This window comes from Vanessa cardui, chromosome 8, assembly GCF_905220365.1.
Source record: "Vanessa cardui chromosome 8, ilVanCard2.1, whole genome shotgun sequence".
Lineage (NCBI taxonomy): Eukaryota > Metazoa > Arthropoda > Insecta > Lepidoptera > Nymphalidae > Vanessa > Vanessa cardui.
The window spans coordinates 5,419,055-5,443,369 of NC_061130.1; the positions used below are offsets into that span (position 1 = coordinate 5,419,055).

General features: G+C 41.3%; 1 protein-coding gene across 4 annotated transcripts; it reads right to left on the bottom strand.

Moving 5' to 3' along the window:
* Positions 1-835: 835 nt before the first annotated feature.
* Positions 836-24,256, bottom strand: LOC124532148 (E3 ubiquitin-protein ligase Ufd4). 4 transcript variants are annotated; one of them, XM_047106862.1, is made up of 41 exons: positions 24,135-24,256; positions 23,322-23,461; positions 22,452-22,627; positions 22,002-22,132; positions 21,639-21,772; positions 20,872-21,134; positions 20,140-20,304; positions 19,914-20,049; positions 19,011-19,194; positions 16,922-17,096; positions 16,254-16,469; positions 16,017-16,149; positions 15,807-15,937; positions 15,481-15,723; positions 14,722-14,862; positions 14,309-14,555; positions 13,383-13,599; positions 12,729-13,028; positions 12,213-12,410; positions 11,571-11,803; positions 10,982-11,150; positions 10,646-10,781; positions 10,348-10,517; positions 9,846-9,989; positions 9,277-9,378; positions 9,092-9,201; positions 8,885-9,020; positions 8,450-8,575; positions 7,708-7,900; positions 7,091-7,331; positions 6,826-6,905; positions 6,184-6,373; positions 5,952-6,092; positions 5,726-5,849; positions 5,102-5,300; positions 4,897-5,021; positions 4,463-4,578; positions 3,410-3,623; positions 2,083-2,324; positions 1,764-1,908; positions 836-1,283 (listed from the first exon to the last, which is right to left on the bottom strand). In XM_047106862.1, exons 2-41 carry the CDS (start codon positions 23,336-23,338, stop codon positions 1,146-1,148), a joined length of 6,681 nt encoding a protein of 2,226 aa, XP_046962818.1. In that variant the 5' UTR covers positions 23,339-23,461; positions 24,135-24,256; the 3' UTR covers positions 836-1,145. The 4 variants fall into 4 exon arrangements, with proteins under 4 accessions (XP_046962818.1, XP_046962817.1, XP_046962820.1 ...); XM_047106861.1 differs by having other exon boundaries at positions 9,092-9,234; XM_047106864.1 differs by lacking the exon at positions 9,846-9,989.
* Positions 24,257-24,315: the final 59 nt, after the last annotated feature.

Here is a 24,315-nt window from a genome sequence, read left to right on the forward strand (position 1 = left end):
TTATAATAGTAACTTAGTACTAAAAAATGGAGCTAGACAAAAAGCACAAAGATGGGTTCGGAAATAAAAACTCATTTCATATTTCCCTTACTTTATTCAATCAATTTTCAACAAAATAATGGATTACATATTACAATATTTGTTAATTATTCTAAACCCTATTAAATTCAAATTAAATATATTTTTATTCATATATTTTATTTCATAAATCACAATACCAACTTTAAGTTGACAAAAAATGTTTAATTAAAGGAACACATACAACTAATCATTTCACACAATAAACAAGTGTTACACACTATAAAAATAATATTCACCAATTAATATTTCAGTCCAAAAATTGCAACATAATATAGATAGTTCTCTTTGCATAATAATAATATATTTAGTATTTAAACTTGTTGGTATTGGAAAGCTTTTTTTAAATAAATAAATGAAAAAAAAACATAGGACCGTACAGTAAACAAACTATGTTTAGAAAAATGGACTAATAGTTATTGTTATAACTAAACGGAGCCTAGTTCCTGATCAATAAGCCAACCATTTACATAATCATACAAACTTCACCTGGTTTATTTCATAAGATTCAAAATATAAATAATTTTTTTGACATCTTGATACAATTTTTGGCTGTCTTTATTAATAAAGTTAAATTTCATAATAGCTGTAATAAAGAATTATTTAAACTTATAAACTATAAAGATATTTTTATATTTGATTTTTTTTTTCTGTATAAAATCCTTCAAAAAAATTTGTTTAGTCAGTATATTGTTTCATTTAAACAATGACGAGATCACACCGAGTTGCTCGAATAGGGAAGCCTCTTTCATGTTCCTACAAGTTTACATTTGAATATTGTCGAATAAAACCGATTCCTGTGAAATTATTGCGTATACTTCTTACATATAAATGAGATAGTAGCTACAAATAACATATTATTTAATGAATAATCAGAAACAACAAATCATCAATAATCATATACAAATTCTCAACAGTTATAATCACCTACTGTGTATGAAATAAGCATTACAACGTGCACAATATCAATTAATATTAAAGTAGTGCCGAACTACAGTTACGAAAGCGGCATATTGTGTTATATATTTATTTATTAATTTATGAAAACAGTAAAATCGTAACCGGATCTAATTGAGATGAAAACCTCGCTCATTTGTTGCAGCAAGCAGCCTCTCGCGTAGTACTTCTTTACATGAGTATTCTGGCAGCTTCAAGTAATGTACGCACGTGTTCACTGATGGATAAGAGCCGTCACCGGCATCGACCTACAAATCGGAATGCATAACTAATTAATTAGTGCAACTCAACAAACAAAAGTTATTTTATTATTATTATATCGTATTCATTGTTTGCAAAACTTAAATCGAGAGGATTCTTTTATGCATTAATATGAAAGCCACTAAATTTACACATTACAACAACAACAGCCTGTAAATTCCCACTGCTGGGCTAAAGGCCTCCTCTCCCTTTGAGGAGAATGCTTGAAACATATTCCACCACGCTGTTCCAATGCGGGTTGGTGGAATACACATGTGGCAGAAATTTGTCACATGCAGGTTTCCTCACGATGTTTTCCTTCATCGCTGAGCACGAGATGAATTATAAAGACAAATTAAGCACATGAATCAGCGGTGCTTGCCTGGGTTCGAACCCGCAATCATCGGTTAAGTTGCAAGCGTTCTAGCCACTGGGCCATCTCGACTCACATTATATGTACATGAATAATAGTGGCGAAAAAGACATGCCTTTCTCACGACAGTGAGTCGCGGGTGTAGATTGGCGAGTCCGCCGGGGGGCAGGCTGCTGCAGCCTGTCGCGAACTGCAGGAAAGCCTTGCGCTCGCGCCACGACATCTCCACCAGCACATCCACCAGCCTCAGGAAACCGGGGCTGCAAGCGAATCATTCCGTAAATCAAATCAAATCAAATCAATTTTATTCAAGTAAACTTCACAATGAAGCGTTTTTGAATGTTCAATAATCAAATACTACCACCGTTTCGGAAAGCAGTAAAAGATGTAACAATACGCATCCGAGCAAGACTCTAGTCGGCAACCGTACACACCTGTCGCGCGTGTAGCCGAGCTTGGGCTCGGTGTACTGCAGCAGGTGGTCGCGCGTCCAGGCGGGGCCGCGCTCGCCGCACAGCAGCAGGCGCAGCTCGGCCGACGAGAAGGCGCGCAGGCGGCGCGGCGGGAACACGGCCGCGAACCCGCGCCGGAACGCCGCCGTCTGCCGCGACACGCCCGCCGACACCATCCAGCGCGCGCTCGCCTCCGCGTACGCGCGCGCCGTCGCCGCGCCCACCTGCCGACACGCGTAACTTACTTACTTCACGTCAAATTATGTAACGTAACGAATATGCATAATAATAATATATTTAGTATTTAAACTTGTTGGTATTGGAAAGCTTTTTTAAAATGAATAAATGAAAAAAAAACATAGGACCGTACAGTAAACAAACTATGTTTGGAAAAATGGACTAATAGTTATTGTGTCAAATTATGTAACGTAACGAATATGAAACATAATCGGTATGTTTTTAAGAGTAAAAAACATTCGATGAACTAAACAATACTGGTGTCATTTGCTGGTCGAGTAGAGGCCTCATTCGCCAGTATCGGCGTGTTATAAGCAATATAACAGGAATATCTAAATGAAATGAAACAAACTACCCTCGGATCACAACCGTACTTTTTCTACTAAGCATTATATGCACAAATGATCTAGGTATAGTATGACACAAATTAGATGTAGCATCGGAAAATGCAATGGAATGAAAATAAAACCGATTACTGCCGATTCACACAACCAATAGAAAGTGCTCCCTATCGCGCCACTCGACGCTATTCGTCGCTATAGATTCACGCGTCAGAGAAAGCAAGTGCATGTAAATCGACGCGTCAAATTGACGAATATATTAGGTCATATGATATTACAAGTTATTACGTTTGTGCAAAGATCATATTCGCATGAGAAATAAATATTGATAATTTGGGATAGCGTGCTTAATTCGGATGTGATCGGTTTTACGAATTTTGCCGATGCGACATCTAAGTTGTGTCGTACTGTACTTACTTCACGTCAAATTATGTAACGTAACGAATATGAAACATAATCGGTATGTTTTTAAGAGTAAAAAACATTCGATTAAATAAACAATACTGGCGTCATTTGCTGGTCGAGTAGAGGCCTCATTCGCCAGCATCGGCGTATTATTAGGAATATAATAGGAATATCTAAATAAAATAAAACTAACTACCCTCGGATCGCAACCGTACCTTTTCTACTAATAGAATTATATGCGCAAATGATCTACTTTCTGTATGAAACATTTTGAAATAGAAGCTTCACAGTTTATATAGTTGTTTTAAATGTTTTAGTAGGCTCACCTCAATATGCTCCCCGCCATCACATAAAGGATGCACGGCGATTTCTGGAGCCGTACTAGAGCCGACGTGCGTCATAGTGAGCGCGAGCTCGTCGAATGTCGCACCGTCCACCGTTAACGCCGCTACGCGACTCTCCCGTTCCGTGTCCGAAAGCGTGGTATCGCGTAGTATTGAGTCATACTCATTTGCAGCCTCCAATACGCTCTCGAGGAACCTTAAAATGTAAAGTAAAGTAACAGCTTGTAAATTTCCCACTGCTGGGATAAGGCCTCCTCTTCCGTTAAGGAGAGGGTTTGGAACATATTCCACCACGCTGTTCCAATGCGGGTTGGCGGAATGCACATGTGACAGAATTTCGATGAAATTAGACACATGCAGGTTTCCTCACGATGTTTTCCTTCACCGCCGAGCACGAGACGAATTATAAACACAAATTAAGCACTTATATACATATAGTGGTGCTTGCCTGGATTTGAACCCGTAATCATCGGTTAAGATGCACGCGTTCAAACCACTGGGCCATCTCAGCTCAAAATGGTATAATACCTTTTAGTAAATTACGAACAACAAAAACGCCTTATAAATATAATAATATGAAAGAATAATTTATATTGTTCGAAGATCTGACCAAGAACACAAACATCGTTGACTCGAATCTCAAATTTAATATTCATTTCAGTTTGGTAGAAAAATAACGATTGGATATCATATGTACGTATACATAAAACATTGACCATTACGCATTGTTTTCTAATTGAAATTGCAGAACCTAAAGTCCAGCACTTTGTGACTTGTACTTTTGAACAAGTATTTTTGAAATTATGGGGTTAAACCTTCTACAAGAGGATCGAATAAGTTGACGCCCGAAATTTTTCAATGTATTACCTATACACAATGCAATATATAATTTGCAATGTCACTAATGAGTAAATGTAGAACATTAAGAGTAGGCTTTTTAAGATGAATCGTTAACATCAAATAGAGACATTTGAAATTTGCGGCAAAGATAGTACAGTAAGATTTTTTATTTAGATAAAAAATATTACAACTTACTTGTGCCGTATGGGGTCGATCTCCTTCAAGTCGTCATACGACAACTCCTCCCCACACATTATACGTAAGAAAGGCTCAGATAGAGGAAGATCAACCAATCGCCCGTCTTGTAAAACCTATAGAGAAACACAAAAAAATAAACATGAATCTATTCGTATTTTACAATATAAATAAGTTATATTATATTCAAATAAAACTAGTTATAACGGATTTGAATCGCGTATATTAATTATTTTTGACATCCCGACGTTTCGAGCACTTTACAGAGTTCGTGGTAACGGGTAGACTAGGGTAGTCTCGTAGGGAAAGTGCTCGAAACGTCGGGATGTCAAAAATAATTAATATACGCGATTCAAATCCGTTATAACTAGTTTTATTTAAATGTGTAATAATCGCGAAAATTTAAGACAACATTAAGTTATATTATAATTTACCTTAGCTAAAAATACCCCTAGGAACCAGAAATATTTGCAAACTTTATCACAGATAGAAGACTCTTGCGGGAGCGGCGCGGGGAACAAGCCACTCGCCCGCATTACATAGTAGCCGGCCGGTTTTTCTGAAACACACAGATAATTTATTACTATCTCGTTCACGTGTCGGTAGCACGCGAAGAGAGGTATCGGGCGTGTCGGCTACCGTCGGGCAGCGTGAGCGGCAGCGGGCTGAAGTCGTCGTGGTGTGCGGGCGCGTCGCACAGCCACATGTGCAGGTCGGCGCGCTGCAGCTCGGCCGCCACCAGCGCGTAGAACTCCAGCGTGGGGCCCAGCCCGGTGCCCTCCTCGTCCGCGAACTCCACCTCCAGCACGGACTTGCGTCCCGCGTGCACGCGCATCACCTGCGAACGAACACCGCCAGCTTACTTACGATGAATAATTTTTTTTTTTTATGGTATAGGTTGGCGGACGAGCATATGGGCCACCTGATGGTAAGTGGTCACCATCGCCCATAGACCATGACGCTGGAGGAAATATTAACTATTCCTTACATCGTCAATATGCCACCAACCTTGGGAACTAAGATGTTATGTCCCTTGTGCCTGTAGTTACACTGGCTCACTCACCCTTCAGACCGGAACACAACAATACTGAGTACTGTTATTTGGCGGTAAAATAACTGATGAGTGGGTGGTACCTACCCAGACGGGCTTGCACAAAGCCCTACCTCCAAGTAAATAAAGAAAAGAATAAATATAAAAGCAAAAAAAAATACACGTTTCATGGCAGTGGTTTCCAGGAATGGTTGAATTTAATCTATAGTGACCTGCATGGCGGAGCGCAGCAAATTGGGATGTCTCGGTATTCGCACGCGCTCGTGCCTCAGACGTCCCATGCGAAATTCGGTGGCCTCCAAATCGGCACGCCTTGGTGAGACTGTGTTGCCCGTTCTGTAACAAAGACATTACATTAATATCTGTAATGTATTCTATGATACTACACTACAATGTGTAATATTTGAATATTTTATTATTAAAAATATTTATTATTACCTCTGTCTATCCAGCGCACGGTCCCGTTGTGCTTGTAACCACACGATAGTTCGTGAGGTACCGAACGCCGTACACGCAAAGAACATTTGCCTCGTCTCGAGCGGGAACAGGAACGGGCACCAATCTATCAATTGCTGGCACCTACGTTAAAATATTAAATGTTTATTTTGACGTAACAGCTTTTGTGTCATATAATATCATATCATATAAGGAAGCGTAAACGGTGCATTACCAACGAGGAGTGGCGGCGGCTGCCAGCGACAGCGGGTCTTGCAGCTGATGGTGCAGCTTATTGGTAAGCTTGGTGGACAGGAAGGCGTGCGCGGGCAGGCCGGGGGCGGCCGCTCGCAGGCGCCGCAGCGTGCGCACGCAGCACGACAGCATGGCGCCCTCCGCGCCCGACGCGCCCGCCACGCCGCGCTCTGGGAGGACAAACGCTAGTAGTGAAGCCTTCAACAGGCATATGACTCTAAATACTTAATGTCACACGTCACTCATTTCTTCAAAAAGTTTCAATACAGAAAATTTTGTAAGCTGAAGCCAAATTCATCTTCATAAATTTGAATTAAAACTGGGCTTAGGATATATATATGCCGTTCAAAATCATTCTCAAATGAAAATTTAATACCAGACCAGAGCAATGTGAATTAGCATAAAGCTCAAATATATAAACACGAAATAAATTTATTTTACATTAAAAAACTATAAGGCATGTTATTACTTAAAACTCATGATATAAAAGGTTTTGAGCTTGAAACTTGTTTATTACTTTATCTTATTTTAATACAGTTTATATATATTTAATTGAATTTGACATTATTATCATAAAAAAGAAAATGCAGTGGGCAATGCCGTTTTAAAGATAATCTCATACCTGGATCCCCTGGTTCATCGTCTTCACTATCACTCGAACACGCGAACGTTTCATTACCGTCGACTTCTTTATATGACAGCCTGAAACAATTTGGTATTAATAATCTGGATATGAGCCCGTTTGACAGTGAGTTTGACAGTCTGAAGTATGAACACTCCCGTGTTATAATTACATCAAATTGACTTTACTACTACTTACTAGTTACAGTAATGTAACTGTATCTATCTGATAAAATAGCATCAGTCGGCAAGAACGTAGGACTCACGTGTAGGTGGTATCCCTGTGGACATCGTGCGGCAGGCGCGAGTTGAGCGCCAGCACGGCCCGGTAGACGGTCCAGGAGGGGCGCTCGAGAGGGAGCGACACGCCGGCCGCGCTCAGCACGAGGCGCAGCGCGGGCAGCTTGCTGGCGGGCGGCGGCGTGAGGCTGGCGCGCTCGGCCGCGCCGCTCGTCGTGGCCGCCGCGCCCTCGCCATCGGCGTCGTCGGTCAGCGATATGTTGAGATCTGCGAAGCGAGTACATCATTCTATTTTCAGTACTTTACCAATATTGGGTACAATTTTTTGCGACTTACACAACGTAGAGATTTAAAACTGGTCGATGTTCTTGCCGGGGGACTCAAACTAACTCCATTTGAAATTTCATGTAAAATGTAGTTTAAGCGTGAGGAGGAAAGATCAAAAATTTTAATTGAACGCAGTTGACAAGTATAATTAAACTGATGATATTGATTAATAAAATTAATATATAATTTAGTTCGTCCTGTAACAGGCAGTTCTGAGAACGACCGTGCCAGCCTATGACATCATCGCCATCGTTTGAGACGCGATTTGATTACTTCTTCGTGAAATATTAAATAAAAAAAGGTGACGACATCTCACCGACAGTCTGGTTGAGGTTGGCGCGGCCCGGGCGCGGGTCGAAGGCGGGGATGAGCGCGGAGAACTGCCGCTTGAGCACGAAGTCGTCCTCCCAGGGCTTGCGCGAGCGCGACGCGCACGCCACCGCGCCGCCCGCGCCCCGCACCGCCTCCAGCGCCTCCTCCTCCATCAGCGACAGCAGGTTGCGAGACACCTGATGGTGAAAGGTGAAAGGACGAGTGGTCAGATCAAAAATAGGCTATTTGACAATGCGAAAAATAAATCGTGAATTATTGTAATCAGTGTATATTATGAGTTTATAAATGGTTATTTAGTAACGAAACTTGAAAATAATACTTAATTTATTCAAAAATCAATAAATAAAAATGCATTTTTTCAAACGTTTGTCACGTGACATAAAACGATCCTGATTGGTCGGGCTTAAGATGAAGTCACTTTCTTGTAAACCCTGCTTTTCTATTATATGTACCACAGATTCAAATACACCAAAGTGACGTCACCGACCCTATTGCAGCGTCATATTGTCCTAGTATCGTTTTAGCGCGTTATTTAAATATGGAATTTTTAATATGATATTTTTCGGCAAATATGTACTAGAAATAAAAAAATCAACTTTTACTGGGTCCCTTAACCTCTACTAAATAATATAAAATGGATTTTAAAAACCAGTCAAATAGCCTATTACTATTCCTATGGTATTATTATGATTTTGAGAGTAGTTTTTGTAATAGCTGCTACTCACTACTTCCTGGTAAGTTGGCTCGTTTTCTTTATCGCTGTCAAGCGGATCGTCACCCTCGTCGTCGTCCTCTAACTCCGTGAGCAACGCGGGCGCTCTACACGATTCTAAGAAATCTTCTAAAGAAACCTGTAATTGAGATGTATTTTTATTTGCAAATAAATTAACAAAATAAATATTTGTTAATGATTTGAGAAGTAATCAAGAAAAAAATATGTTATTAAATAAAGTGCAATTCATCTCGCGAGAGCTTTGTACAGCTGTACACATGAAATTATCTTTATTTGCCGATACTTTAATTCATTTTTTTACTGTTATTTTTTCTTATTCGATAATTATTTTCAATACAACTCCAAGCATAGTTCACAACTACTTTCAACGAAATTCTAATCTTCTAACAATATTTTAAAGTAGATCATTTAAAAATATATTACATACCTGTTCACTCTCACTCGACGTTGAAGTGAGAGACAAAGTCAACGCATTTTGGGCATTCGGAGCTAGAGACGGATAGCTCTGCGCCGCCGATAACAACCCACCGGGGAAATTGCTGGACAGCGCGAGTCGCACCAAGCTGAAAGCGAGAGGTCAATCAGATGGTACGCCTAAGCGAGGCGCGGATGCTCGTGCGAGGCCGGGACTGACCTCGGGAAGAGTCCGGCGGAGTGGTTGGAGCGCGCCACGCGCTGCGCCGCGCCTCGCCCCGCGCCCGCGCCGCGCCCCACGCCCAGCGACTCCAGCAGCCGCACCGCGCCCTGCACACAGCGCACGCGTGCACAGGCCAATGACTAATGACGACGTGCGGCTCGCCCTCACCATCTGATACTCACCTGCTGCGTCAGATCGGGTTCGCTGGCACTCATGGCGCCGGAAGCCTGTGCGTCTTTCTTGTGCTCGACAAACTGACCCTCACTGCTCTCGTTCTCTTCACACTGATGAAAAAGATTATTGATTTTTAGTTTATTCTCATTTCATTCATGAGTTAAATACAGTAATCAAATTATATAAATAAAACTATAGTCCATTCCATTGGAGGAAAATAAAAATAGCTCATTAGATTGTCACTTCTATCTCCTTGAATTGTTTGCTATGTCAATCAATAAAAAAAATAAGTGGTTATAAATACAAAGGTATTCACTAATCAATAAATATATGTAGTATATAATATATTATAACTATTAACTATGAAATTACATGGAATATTTTTACTAAGGTTTGCTTATCTTTATTCTCCCCGCCAGTGGAATGGAACACATAATATTGTTGACCAGGCGACAGTGCCTCCAATCAAGAGGACTATCTCTTTCAGAACTACAAATGTTATAATGGAAGAGAGAGCACATGCGCGTCCTGACTGAGCCGGATATTCACAGAGGAAGGGGATATGTGTGTGCACTACCTGTATGTGCAGGCGGTTGGCGTTGTTGCGCAGCGTGTGCAGCAGGCCGGGCGGCAGGGCGGGCAGCGCCAGCAGCTCGCTGGACAGCAGCGCGTTGGCGCTGTTTCGCATCGCGTCGCCGTCGCAGCAGCGCGCCTCGCTCTCCTTGCACACGACACGTCCCACTTTACTGACCGCGTCCCAACGACTTTGCGACCCGGACCGGTCTTGGCACATTGTTACTCGTGATGCCAAAAACTTTTCGAATTGGATCGGACAGACTCGTAGGTTAGAGGGTTTAAAATGAAAACTTTGAAAGCCAGTAATGTAACGTTATAATGACAGACATAAAAAATGTTGTAAAAACAAGTGAGGGATTAGTTAAATGTCAATACTAAAATTATTTACAATATTAATTATTTACAAGGCATACTTTTCCAAAATATTAAAATTGAGTAAATTTTCAGAAAGAACCCAAAAAAAGAGCTGAGAATGCAAAATTATTAAAACCTTTAAATATTACCTCTTGAGGGGCTGAATCTGGTAGAGGTTCTTTGGCTGGATAAGGTTTGGTAATGTCCGTAATACTCGTAGGACCCATTTCCATGTTTGTAAATGATGTATTTCCTAAATCTGCCATACAGTTGTTACCCTCTGCTCCCAGTGTGAGCGATTCAACAATCGTCGCTAAATCTGGAACGAATATATATCATAAAAAATATTTGTTATAAATTATATTATGGTCCAAATTTAATATTATGGTTAAATTCGTTATATTCTTTATATATTAATATACAGTTCAACAAAGACAACAACAATACCGGTGTTAATGTGGTGCGTGGACGTGTTTATGGCGGACAGGTCTGTGGCGTGCGTGCGCGGCCGCGCCATGTTGCCGCCCACCTCCTCCGATATGTTATCCGCTGACGACGCCTGTTCAGTGGAAGCCACCGACACCTGTTAGGCGAGAATACAGCATTAAAAACATTCATTTAATAGGATCCATAACTTTCATTTCAGATTGTACTGAAATTATTTAGTGAGGAATGTGAACTTATATAAATTTCCAAATATGAAGTCGCACTTGCGTGACTTGCGTGCTGTTATAAACCATGACACTTATAGTTTACTTGATACAAGATCAAACGCGTCAGGACCTGTTGGTCCGTTGCGGTGGCGTCGGGCAGACTCGGCGTGGAGTGACTCTTGCGCGAGCTGCGCGCGCCCTCGCCCGCGCCGCCTGCACTCGAGCCGCCGCTCACCACCTTCAAGTCGAACTTGCCCTCGGCGCCCATGCGGTAGGAATTTCGCCCGCCATGGTCCCACCTACAATATGAGCTACTTGTATTGTAAAGTAAAGTAAAGTAAAGTAAAGTAAAGTAACAGCCTGTAAATTCCCACTGCTGGGCTAAAGGCCTCCTCTCCCTTTGAGGAGAAGGTTTGGAACATATTCCACCACGCTGTTCCAATGCGGGTTGGTGGAATACACATGTGGCAGAATTTCAATGAAATTTGTCACATGCAGGTTTCCTCACGATGTTTTCCTTCACCGCTGAGCACGAGATGAATTATAAAGACAAATTAAGCACATGAATCAGCGGTGCTTGCCTGGGTTTGAACCCGCAATCATCGGTTAAGATGCACGTGTTCTAACCACTGGGCCATCTCGACTCTCGACTAGACTTGTATTGACCCACAACATACTGCTTTGCGTACCACTGTAATCGTACTCTATCTAGCCCGTACCTCACATCCACCCAGCCGTTGTGCAGATCCGATGTGACGGTTCCCATGGCGGGGTGCGAGCCATCCTGGTCGCGCCACTTCCAGTCGGGGCCGCGCATGACGCGCGCGCCGGCGCACAGGCCCCGCGCGCCGCGCGACCAGCGCCGCGCGCGCGCCCCGCCCCCGGAGCCCGCACTGGCGGTGGCGCCCGCGCCGCCCATTTGCCGAGGGGAAGATTCCACCACGCTCACCACCTATTGTTGTCGATCCATTATGATAAATACTCATGCGCACTCAACTCGAAACTTTTATGCAAATTACTATTACATTCTTGGTGGTAGGGCTTTGTGCAAGCCCGTCTGGGTAGGTACCACCCACTCATCGGTTATTCTACCGCCAAATAACAGTACTCAGTATTGTTGTGTTCCGGTTTGAAGGGTGAGTGAGCCAGTGTAACTACAGGCACAAGGGACATAACACCTTAGTTCCCAAGGTTGGTGGCACATTGACGATGTAAGGAATAGTTAATATTTCTTACAGCGTCATTGTCTATGGGTTATGGTGACCACTTACCATCACGTGGCCCATATGCTCGTCTGCCAACCTATACCATAAAAAAATATATATATATTAGAACTTCACGGGGTCGAAACTCGATCGCACCTTTCCGTATATCTCGAGGCCCGAGAGCGAAAGGTAGTGGCTCTGTCCGCTGGCGTTCTTCCCGTTCTGCTGCACCCGCAGGTAGCGGTAGGGCGCGTCGGCTCGCACGCGCCACGTGGCGGTGCTGCCGGGCTCCTGCAGCGCCTGCTCGTCGCTGTGCGCCACCAGCGTACTCCAACTCACCCCGTCCATCGACATCTGCAAACGTGCCATAATAAATAATCATAATTTATACATAGGAACAAATTTTATAGAAAATTAACTTTAGAGCGAAGCGAAGTCAAAAATAAAAACAAATTGTTTACTCTAAATGTGCGACTTGTTTAAGAGTGTATAAAAATATTATTCAGTTTACGAAAACGTGATCTATAAAAAATATACTATAGTGGTGAAATAAGGAATATCAATGCTGTTATTTTTATGTTATCCAGTTCATCGGACCGTCGTTTTACATTTTTGTAAAATATAGTTTTTTATGATTTTATAAAATATAATCACGTAATACATTTTACTTACTTGAAATAACCAATTTCTCAGCGCAGAGCGACCATATCCACGAGAATGTCGAAGCGTATACGCAGATGGAACAATATGAAGTCCAAGATCGACTGCTATGAAAGCCCGTCTGTCATCATTTGTATGAACATTCAAAGGCTCCGGAGATCGAGAGAGCGCGTCTTCAGCGCGGCCATACGGTAATTGACGACCATCTGATGACCACACGCTTACAAGCCCATGCGCCCCTGGATTAACCCACTCGCATGTACCGGCATTACTACCGATGAAGTATAAGACGCCATTTTCGTCAAAATCATGCTACAAAAGAAAAACAAACATATTATATACATATACATATATATACATAACATATACCTGTTGACTTCCAGGCAGGATATATTAATTTAAAAAATTGTATTAACTAACATGACTGTACTTTTTTTTTAAATGTTGAAAAAGAGTAACTACTGAGTTTCTTGCCGGTTCTTCTCGGTAGAATCTACTTTCCGAACCCGTGGTAGCTTCACTTAATTGTTATATGACGATTCAAAAGTGCTTGAAAAAGCCCACAAAAACACACAAAGTATATTTTGATTTTGATTATTTTTATACACAGTAGAACATACAGTTCAATATACGCATATGTATTCAAATTTATATCTAACAACTTACATCATATGTAAAGTTAATAGGAGCTTCCGACTTAATCTTCTGGACGAAATGAAACGTCGACCGCTCCATATCGTACCACTGCCGAGCGACTGACTTCGCCAGGAACTTCTCAAGTTGGCGCACCGTCGTTAGAGCCTCAACCTTTAGATTACGTCCGGCGTTATTGTTTATCACGGATTCCTCTGAAGTTTCATCGCTGGCGCGTTCAACTCGGAGCCTAAAGAATAAACACCATGTTCGTTCAAATAACTTATTTTAATTTATTTAACTACGAACGTATAGTACGACACAGCTTAGATGTAGCATCGGCTAATTCAATAAAACCGATTACTGCCGATTTATACAACCAAAAGAAATACCGCGCGATTCGACGCTATTCGACGCTATAGATTCTCGCGTCGGTTCAAACCGAGAAAGTAAATGCGTGTAAATCGACGTGTCAAATTGACGAATATATTGGGTCATATGATATTACAAGTTACTTCGTTTGTGTAAAGATCATATATACATAAAATAAATATTGATAATTTGGAATAGCGTAGTTAATTCGGATGTGACCGGTTTTAAGAATTTTGCCGATGCTTCATCTAAGTTGTGTAGTACTACACATATAAGATTTTATTCTTTTTACTAGGATGACACGGTTAATAAAACAAAATTGTGTTTCTCTGTAAAATAAAATAAAATCTTATAAAACGACATTTAATGTTACTATTAACAATGTCTTTGTACTAAATTACAAAATTCTTTTCTTTTCTAAGTACTCTCTATCGATATTTTTATAGCTAACAAAATTTAGTTGTCATGATGCGTTCGATGACAGTTCATACGTGGAATTCAAATTAAAGAAAATACTTTTTCTTTACACACATATAATTGTAAATATTTTAGGGAGCCAGTACGCTGGTATCGTGTTTGCAACTGACCGGATCCGCTTGGTGAGATGGTGCAGCGCGGCGGGCTGGTGCGGCGGCGCGTCGGGCGCGGGCGTGAGCACGGGCAGGCGCTCCACGCTCTCCAACACAGACACCAACCGCGCCGCCAGAGCCGCGCCCACCGCGCCGCCCGCCTCGCCCTCCGCCGCGCCCTCCACCCCCTCGCCCTCGCCGTCCGCGCCCGACCACACCCACGACCGCACGATACGCTCCCGCTCCGCCAGTTGCCCCGGTTTGTCTGGTATTTTAACAAAGTTAATTGACTACGACACTGAATAGTTATACATAGGTTTTAAAAGTTATTTCAATTTATTTTCGATTATCCCAAGCTACTTTTTTATGTTATTAATATTATGATAGTATTCTTAGTAAAATGCATAAAAAATGTGAAAATATGAACTCACCGTTCGGCTGAGGTGATAAAACATGAAGTAAAGCTGGGGCGAGACCGGAAGACTGTAGCTCGTAAGCCGATAGTAATTCCTCGCGGCATAGCAACTCCGTCAATTGATCTAGTGCCTCTCGCAGCTCGCCGTGCCATTCGCCTATTGAATTAACAGAAAGGCCGAAAAGTAATAAGTGAAAAGGTATAGTACGACACAACTTAGATGTCGCATCGGCAAAATTCGTAAAACCGATAACATCCGACTTGAGTACACTATCCCAAATTATCAAAATTTATTTCTGATGCGAATATCATCTTTACACAAAGGTAATAACTTGTAATATCATATGACTTAATATATTCGTCAATTTGACGCGTCGATTTACATGCACTTGTTTTCTCTGACGCGTGAATCTATAGCGACCAATAGCGTCGAATGGCGCGATAAGGAGCTATTTGAATTGGTTCTGTAAATCGGCAGTGATCGGTTTTATTTTCATTCCATTGCATATTCCGATGCTACATCTAATTTGTGTCGTACTATACTTTGTACACTTATCCAATTTCAAACATACTCAATTGTGCTACAATAACTAAAATCGGTTTGGGATGCACGGTACTATTATCCAATTAACGGGAAATCTTCACAAAATCGAGGTATCATTTGTAAAATTATTTAATGAACTGTAAAGAAAATCTAACAGCTGGTCACTTTTCTGACGCGAGAGACATTTAACCATTTCGAGACACAAACGTCGGCGAGTGTAGACGCACGTACCCGCGGGCTGCACGGCGAGGCGCTGCAGGCGCGCCAGCAGCGCCCGCAGACGCGCGACGGGCGCGCGCGGCTGGCGGCCGGCGGCGCTGGCCAGGTGGCGCGAGTACAGCGCGCGCGCGCGCTCGCCCACCTGCGCGCGCTGCGCCTCGCTCTTCGCCGACAGGCGGCTGCGGCTCTGCGTCGCGCTGCCGCCACTCGGCGCCGCCGCCCTGCGGTCCGCCCAGCCGCTGGCCAGCTCCGGTCCTGCGTGTCGAGTCGAAACTTGTAATAAAATATATCGCCAAATTAATTACGTTCCAATCGACATATTGATTATCTATTGTTACCTAAAAATGTTTCGGCAGTAAACGAGTGCTTCGTGCCTCTGTTGGATTCGAAGATGAATCCGGGTAAATCCTCTCGCAATATCGTAGTCTGTTGCTGTCCATCTGTGTTATGTATGTGAAGCTCTTTTTCCCTTGGAGGAGAATAGTTATTAAATGTTTATTCCATTTAAATAATAAAAAGGACACAAATTTGATGCTCGGTATACTTACTTTTTGCAAAGGATCACCCAGTTGCCGAGGATCAATTTGTGGGGCCCAGGTTTTGAAAGAATACTTTGAGGCACACAATTCTTAACTGACGCTCTCGCTCTCTGGAGCTTATCGATAAATTCGCCACGATTTTCTGCAAATAGTATCGAAATTACTACGTTTACCTAGATTAAATACACCGATTACAACATCGACTGAAAGCGCAGAAAAATAATTTCCTCCTTAAAATGAGCGTACCCGTGTTGTCCGTCTGGTGCTCGGGACTGCCGCTGGAGTACATGGTGGCGAGCTTCCCGTCGAGCAGGAAGCGGAACCAGCCGTTGGAGCCCGTGCTGAGCTCGAGCGCGGCGGCGTCGCTCCACACGTAGAGCGCGTCGCGGCCGCGGCAGAGCGACCAGTCGCCCCACCAGTACGCGCAGCCCGAGCACAGGCTCGTGGCGTCCTCGCCGGGGCCTTACAAATTCATTCTTATACTATCGTATCTTTCTTATAGTACGACACAACTTAGATGTCGCATCGGCAAAATTCGTAAAACCGATCACATCCGAATTGAGTACGCCATCCCAAATTATCAATATTTATTTCTCATGCGAATATGATCTTTGCACAAACGTAATAACTTGTAATATCATATGACCTAATATATTCGTCAATTTGACGCGTCGATTTACATGCACTTGCTTTCTCTGTCGCGTGAATCTATAGCGACGAATAGCGTCGAATGGCGCGAGAAAGAGGTATTTCTATTGGTTGTGTAAATCGGCAATAATCGTTTTTATTTTCATTCCATTGCATTTTCCGATGCTACATCTAATTTGTGTCGTACTATATGTAATTTATAGGACGAATAGTATCGATTCAATCGTAATGGACTCGTTGATTGTAATTGACTTAGAAATAAAAACCTGTGGTTATGACAGTCTCCCCGTCTGCTGAGAGCTGCTCGTTCGGCGAGACCGCTAAGGCTTCCACTTTACTGAACACGCCGAGCCGCGCGAATTGCTCCAAATAAATATCCGACGCTTTCACCATCAGCTCCTCTGCGATTCCCAGTACTGTCAAGTGTCCGTCGTCGTCATCCTGTCGCATGATTTATATATGGTTAGTTTCTGGTGTAAAAAGTTTATTATTTTTACAAATCTCAAAAAATCCATCCAAACAGTCAGTCCTAAACGTCTCGACAAATACTTGAAATCTAGAATAACTCGCTATTTTATTTACCAACACTATACTTAATAGGTCCATACAACAAACAAATTATTATTCACATATTAATAAAATTGTTTATTTATATTGAGATACCTAATGGTATTTCAATGATAAATTATCAATGACACATTTATAATTACGTATTAATAATATCAATGTACATAAATGATTTGTCGAATAAAGCAACAAAATCATTAAAATACCACATATCAAAGGTTAATAAGTAAACGAACTTTGTGTTCCAAATCACAGAAATTAAATTAATAGAATAGTACTGTGGTGTGGTGATAAATTAAATCGTATTAAAAAAACAGCGAAATCTCCGAAATTTTAGATCTTATTAACTTAAAAGAATTTTTGAAAATAGGCTATTTGACTGGTTTTTAAAATCCATTTTATATTATTTAGTAGAGGTTAAGGGACCCAGTAAAAGTTGACTTATAGTCGGTGACGTCACTTTGCTGTATTTTAATCTGTGGTACATATAGTAGAAAAGCAAGGTTTACAAGAAAGTGACTTCATCATAAGCCCGGCCAATCAGGAGCGTTTAGTGTCATGTGACAAACGTTTGAAAAAATTCCTTTTTTATTTATTGATTTTTGAATAAATTAAGTATTATTTTAAGTTTCGTTAATAAATAACCATATTTAAAGTCATAATATACACTGTATATATTACAATAAGTAACCATTTATTTTTCGCATTGTCAAATAGCTTACTTGAAATTCATGGTGATCACAGGTAAACTACACGCAACTTACAAAGTACATCCGAGCTAATTAATTTCATAGCGACTTCCTTTACATTTTTATCGGAGAACACAAAATTCTTGTTACTATTTTATTTAAATACTTAATCCTAAAAAATAAGCACTGCACAACAAAACGAAGGAATGGACGGGGCAGTTTAATGCAGGTATATTTCGATGGTGTGACTTTTTACAAGATTAATTTTATGCTTCATAATTTAAAATGATGTTAAATAAGTTAAATTAACCTACCAATATAAATTGGTTCTAAACTACTAGTGTTTATTAGTAGTCTCAGAGGGAATACAACAAACTCGCTTAAATTAGTAATAAAAGTGTACCTTTCAAAATAGTTTGTTCGAAAGAGTATAACAGAGTAAAATTGGATGGAGAGTATTTGGTATACAAACTATATGAACTTGTGAACAAACGTGATTACTTCGCAAATCGATGGGTGAATTCTATTCGTGAAACACCAACTCGCACGAACAAACTATACTTTAATTATTATTTACAACAATGCCAAACTCTTGGGAAACTCATCGTAATGTCATCGTAGGATGAATCGCGAGTTCTATTTGATTAAATACAAATTACTCGAGTACACAAATTCGTTATTCAAAAACAAAACGGCTCTAAAGCGTGGATGGCACATGTCCATGTAGACTGCTCCGATTCCGGTAACTTGCGGCGAGCCCCGCCCGGAATTACGAATACAATCGACATGGGTGCGTCCAGTGATTTAGAGCCGTCGGTTGGGATGCGGGACGAAGTATCAACGATCACACCATCGGAACATTACCGCGGGCGGGCGGATATAGCGGCTGCGCAGCACGCGCGCCGCCGGACGCCGCGGAGCGAGCTCGTCCGTGCCCTGAGCGCACACGCATTGCTTCAATTTCAACACGAGCAACGAGAGACACCGACCGACCGAAGCGAAGGCTCACACGGTAGCTCAACATTAAAGTACTTAATATCGTCGAACATTCACATCGGCGGGCCGGCGGTCCGGTCGCAGAGCAGTGAGAGGGGCCCACCTGCGTGTCGAGCACCTGCGCCACGAGGCGCGTGAGCAGCGCGGCGGCGCGCGGCGCGGACAGCGCGCGCAGGCGCGAGGCGGGCGCGTAGTGCACCATCTTGCGCACCAGCGACAGGCACGCGCGCCGCACGCCCGCGCCGCCCGCGCCGATGTAGCGCGCGCAGAACACCGGCACCAGCCGCCTGCGGGGGACGGGCCGTTATGGTGGCCATACACGTTACGGGTTTGCAGTATGGTTATGACCGCACATTCTTAACCAACATGCAAACCCTAGCATGTATGTTATAAAACTGTACAGTTATCGGTGCATGTACATGCAACCTAACGAATATCAAAAAATATATTTTTTGCCGCTCGGTTATGTTTGCGCGCATGCATAGCCGAGCGTGTGTAGCGCCCGCTCGTGCTTGCATGTGCAGTTTTCTCAGTATCCTATAGCCAGTGGCAGTGGAAGGTCGCGCGCGCTCACCATCACGTTGAAATTCAAAATGGCGAGTCGCAAGCGCAACGCCATACTAGAAGAATTTATTGCTATCCACCAATCCGAACCTTGTGTTTGGCGCGTAAAGTGCAAAGATTATCACGACAGAGACAAAAGATCGGCAGCGTACGGTAAATTAATAAATAAGCTAAAGGAATTGGAACCTAAAGCTACAAAAGACGATGTCGTTAGAAAAATTAACGTCCTACAAAACACCGTCACGTAGCTGCAACTATTTATGACTGAGAGTTTCTTGAAAATTGTACATGCATACCCTAACGTGTATGTGCTTTATGTCACTAGGGTTTGCATGTCGGTTAAGCATGTACGGTTATAACCATACTGCAAACCCTAACGTGTATGGCCATTACTCCAGCGCTGCGCGGGCGCGCCCGGCCGGGCCAGTCTAGTGCTACTCACTCTAAGTAGATAGCCGCCATCTCCTTGTCGCCGGTCTCTGGGAAGTCCTCGTCGTTGCTCGATACTGGTGAGTCTTGATTGCTGACGACCAGCCACTCCCCTGGGCATTGTAATATCGCCGCTACTTCCCTGTGACCTGTGAAGGATAATTTAATATTTACGATAACACAGCACAAATTTGTACAAAGAAACGACATGAATATGCATCGTACTTATTCTATTATACCTTGATCGTGTCTCTCTCTCGCTTTATCCAATGGCGTCTTGCCGTCCTCATCGCGGAGGTCGGCGTTGGCTCCATAACGAAGCAGCACTTTCGCAATAGCGGGTCTGCCAAAACAAGCTGCATAATGCAGGGACGAACTGCGTTGACCACGATTTACATCGGCGCCTAAATAAATAAACAACTTTATTGGTTGTTTTATAATTGATACAAATTTTGCATTTATTTAAATTGAGAATGTTTTTTTAAATAATCATACACAATGACATTCACTTTTACACACTGGTTGTTTAGTAATGCACAACCTGCTATATCTTTGGAAATTCAGTAATGATGCCCCTTGCGTCTTTACTTATCGTGGTGTCCTCTAGTCAGAACATATCACACGGTATATATATAGTAGATGCTGAGATGGCCCAGTGGTTAGAAAGCTTGCATCTTAACCGATGATTGCGGGTTCAAACCTAGGCAAGCACCACTATATATATGTGCTTAATTGTATTTATAATTCATCTCATGCTCGGCGGTGAAGGAAAACATCGTGAGGAAACCTGCATGTGTCTAATTTCATCGAAATTCTGCCACATGTGCATTCCACCAACCTGCATTGGAACAGCGTGGTGGAATATGTTCCAAACTCTCTTCAATAGAAGAGGAGGCCTTATCTCAGCAGTGGGAAATTTACAGGCTGTTACTTTACTTTTACTTTTATATATAATAGAATAACAATCTTACCCTTTTCGCATAGAAACTCGACCATCTCCCGGGTACCGAAGGCGGCGGCCCAGTTGAGGAGCGTCTGCCCGACGTCGTCGGTGAAGTTGACGTCGACGGCGCCGCTGGTGACGGCCGAGATGAGCGCGTCCGTGTCCTTGCCGCGGATGCAGTCGATGAGCTGCCGGTGAGACTTGTCCCGGCTGCCCGCCGGCGGCGTGGACGACGAGCCGCTCGAGCCTTCTCCGCTACTACTGGACGCCGCTCCGTTACGACTGGTGCCGCTGCAGAAGAATAAGCGCACATTACACAACAACAACTGCCTGTAAATTCCCACTGCTGGGCTAAAGGCCTCCTCTCCCTTTGAGGAGAAGGTTTGGAACATATTCCACCACGCTGTTCCAATGCGGGTTGGTGGAATACACATGTGGCAGAATTTCTTTGAAATTTGTCACATGTAGGTTTCCTCACGATGTTTTCCTTCAACACTGAGCACGAGATGAATTAAAAAGACAAATTAAGCACATGAATCAGCGGTGCTTGCCTGGGTTTGAACTCGTAATCATCGGTTAAGATGCACGCGTTCTAACCACTGGGCCATCTCGTCTCGTACATTATACAACTAATTATTATTACGAATAATAGTAAACTTAACACTATATATGTATAAATATGTATACATTTAGTTAGTTTAATTCTATAAAAGCGTTGTGCTTATTAATATCCAATTCCAACTCAATAAACTAATTTTCAATGTTTACAAAATTAAATGAAAGTTTTCATCTTACATCTGTATGGCATGTCGTCCTTCACACAGTAGGACGAGCAGTAAGTCTACGAGTCGCATGCACTCCAGGCACCATCGCTCATCCGCTTGTACAGCAGCCTCGATAGCCGAACATAAATCCAGTCGCACTAGGTCCTAAACGAATGACAATAATCTTAGATTTACATTATATAAAAAATAATATCTTATATATTTACTAACAATTAATACAATTCACGCACTATCAGAATGAGATGAAACTTCCTTTAGTTTAGTCGTGTTAAAATAAAAAAGAAATTGCAACCCATTCTGATAGTGCACCGATTATTCTTCATATTTAATTTTTTTTTAAACTTAAAAAATGAATTAAATATTGCAAGCTTACGTGTGTGATCTGTGCTGAGCCTCTGCAGAGAGTTGACAATAAACTGACGGTGGTAGAAACCGAAGGCATTAGACACTTCTCATCGGAACTTTCTGTGGACCCTAATCTACGAACTAGCTCTTCAATAAGACCTGGAATAAAAACAAATTAAGTGAATATTTAAAAATCCAATACATATGGATACACATTACAATTTTTAAACAAGCCTGTTTCTTTTAACTTAGATTTTTTGTTGAATAGACCAAACGGAGTTCAAATAATATTATAAGGAAGAGTAAGGAAAGCTTATTTTAATACCTAACACCTTAAACGCGGGCTACACCACAGACGAAATCTAGTAAACTATAAGATCGATTATAATAACCGAACTTTATATAACAAAACTATTTAAAAGTCCATGGAAATCAACAATAACAAAATGTGAATAATATATATTTATAGTATACAAACCGTGTTCAGCGAGGGGCGCGGGGTCGGCGTGCGCACGCGCAAAGCGGTCCGCCAGAGAAGCGAAGCAGCGCAGCGCGGCGTCAGCTACACGCGCGTCGTTGTGTCGCAGCAGTGTCGACAGCGACGACACCGCATCCCCCACCCGAGCGTCGCCCGGCTCCATTTTACCACATACTCTACAATTTCAATACAATTAAATTGTTATGTATGCATAATGTTTACTTACATAATAAGAAACTAGCTGTCATTTGTTTCACAATTGTACAAATTATTCAATATCTATATGTCATAATTATACAAAATTGTGAAAGATCATGTCTATTGACGACCTCCTTGGTCGAGCGGTGTGTACACCGGTTTTCATGGGTACGCCACTCTGAGGTCCCGGGTTCGATTCCCGGCCGAGTCTATGTAGATTACAATTAGTTTTCTATGTTGTCTTAGGTCTGGGTGTTTGTGGTACCGTCGTTACTTCTGATTTCCATAACACAAGTGCTTTAGCTACTTACATTGGGATCAGAGTAATGTATGTGATGTTGTCTCATATTTATTTATTATTTATTGATGTAATATTTAAAACTTGGTAAATCAACATATTATTCATTGATTTAAAAACCTTATTGAATAGATTACTTTATAGTAGTTGGAACAAAAAGTAGACTTAATGCCAGTTTGCATTCTCTACCGGGAAACTTTTAGACTAACTGGAAAAACCTAAATAACAATAATATTACATTTTAGTAAGATTGAAATCCTTTTTCTGTCATATTCCATTCAATCTAACATATTTAAAAGGAATATTTATTAATAGCAGGTATGAATAGCAGTAATATAGTAATAATGTTTAATTTGAAGACATCACACATTTACCTGGACACAACAGCCATAGCAGAGTGAAGAGTGTCCTTGTGTACAGATGTTCCATGGTGGGTTATAAAGTGTAATACAGATGGCAATCCACCGCCCTCCCATACGGCTCCAGCTTCACGAGTACATACTAACTCTAACACCTAGAAAAGAAAAATGCCATAATATAATTTTACAATTATTATCATTAAGACTACAGTTTGAAATACAACAGAATTAAAGACAACTAAACTGCTTTGAATTAAAGTGATGATTTGGGTCTACTTCTTGAATAGTCTATGGATTCATGAAAATATTACATTTATAGACAATTTAATGACAAATATTAGCAAAAATATACCAATACTATGTATATGTCACAATAAAATTTGTATTATAATAAGTCTATCCAATTTTAAACTTTTAAAAAATTTGTGAATTATTTTCAATATTTATTCTCTCTATACTAAAATCATTGGGTACTAACATTTCAAATGTTCGGTTGTTTTATATATATAATATTAAAATCTAGCACACATATACATAGCATTATTAAAGTAGGTCAATAATTTATATATAAAAAAACTAATTGTGACCTAGATAGATAGAGGCTAAGATATAAAACATAATATAACAAGATACTAGTATATATTTTCATATTTTAAGCAAATGATTAAAATATCAAATATCAAGAAAAAAAAAATTGTATACAAATATCCTTAAAGACAAAAACACATTTATATATCAAATATACCTAGTAGTAATATTTTGGAGATTATTCATAATAACAAATAGTTATTTATTAATAAAATATCAATCAACATGAATCTTACTCACTTTAATACATTGTTCAGCTAAATCCTTGCTTGTTCTGTTGTTTGGATCTACTGTCAGTAATCTACTACATATAGCTTTCACTGCACCCTCGATTGCCACTATTCTCCTTGTACATTCAGCTGATAACAAACAATAACAAATGTTTAAAATATAAATACCTTAAAATAAAGAGCTAAAGGTA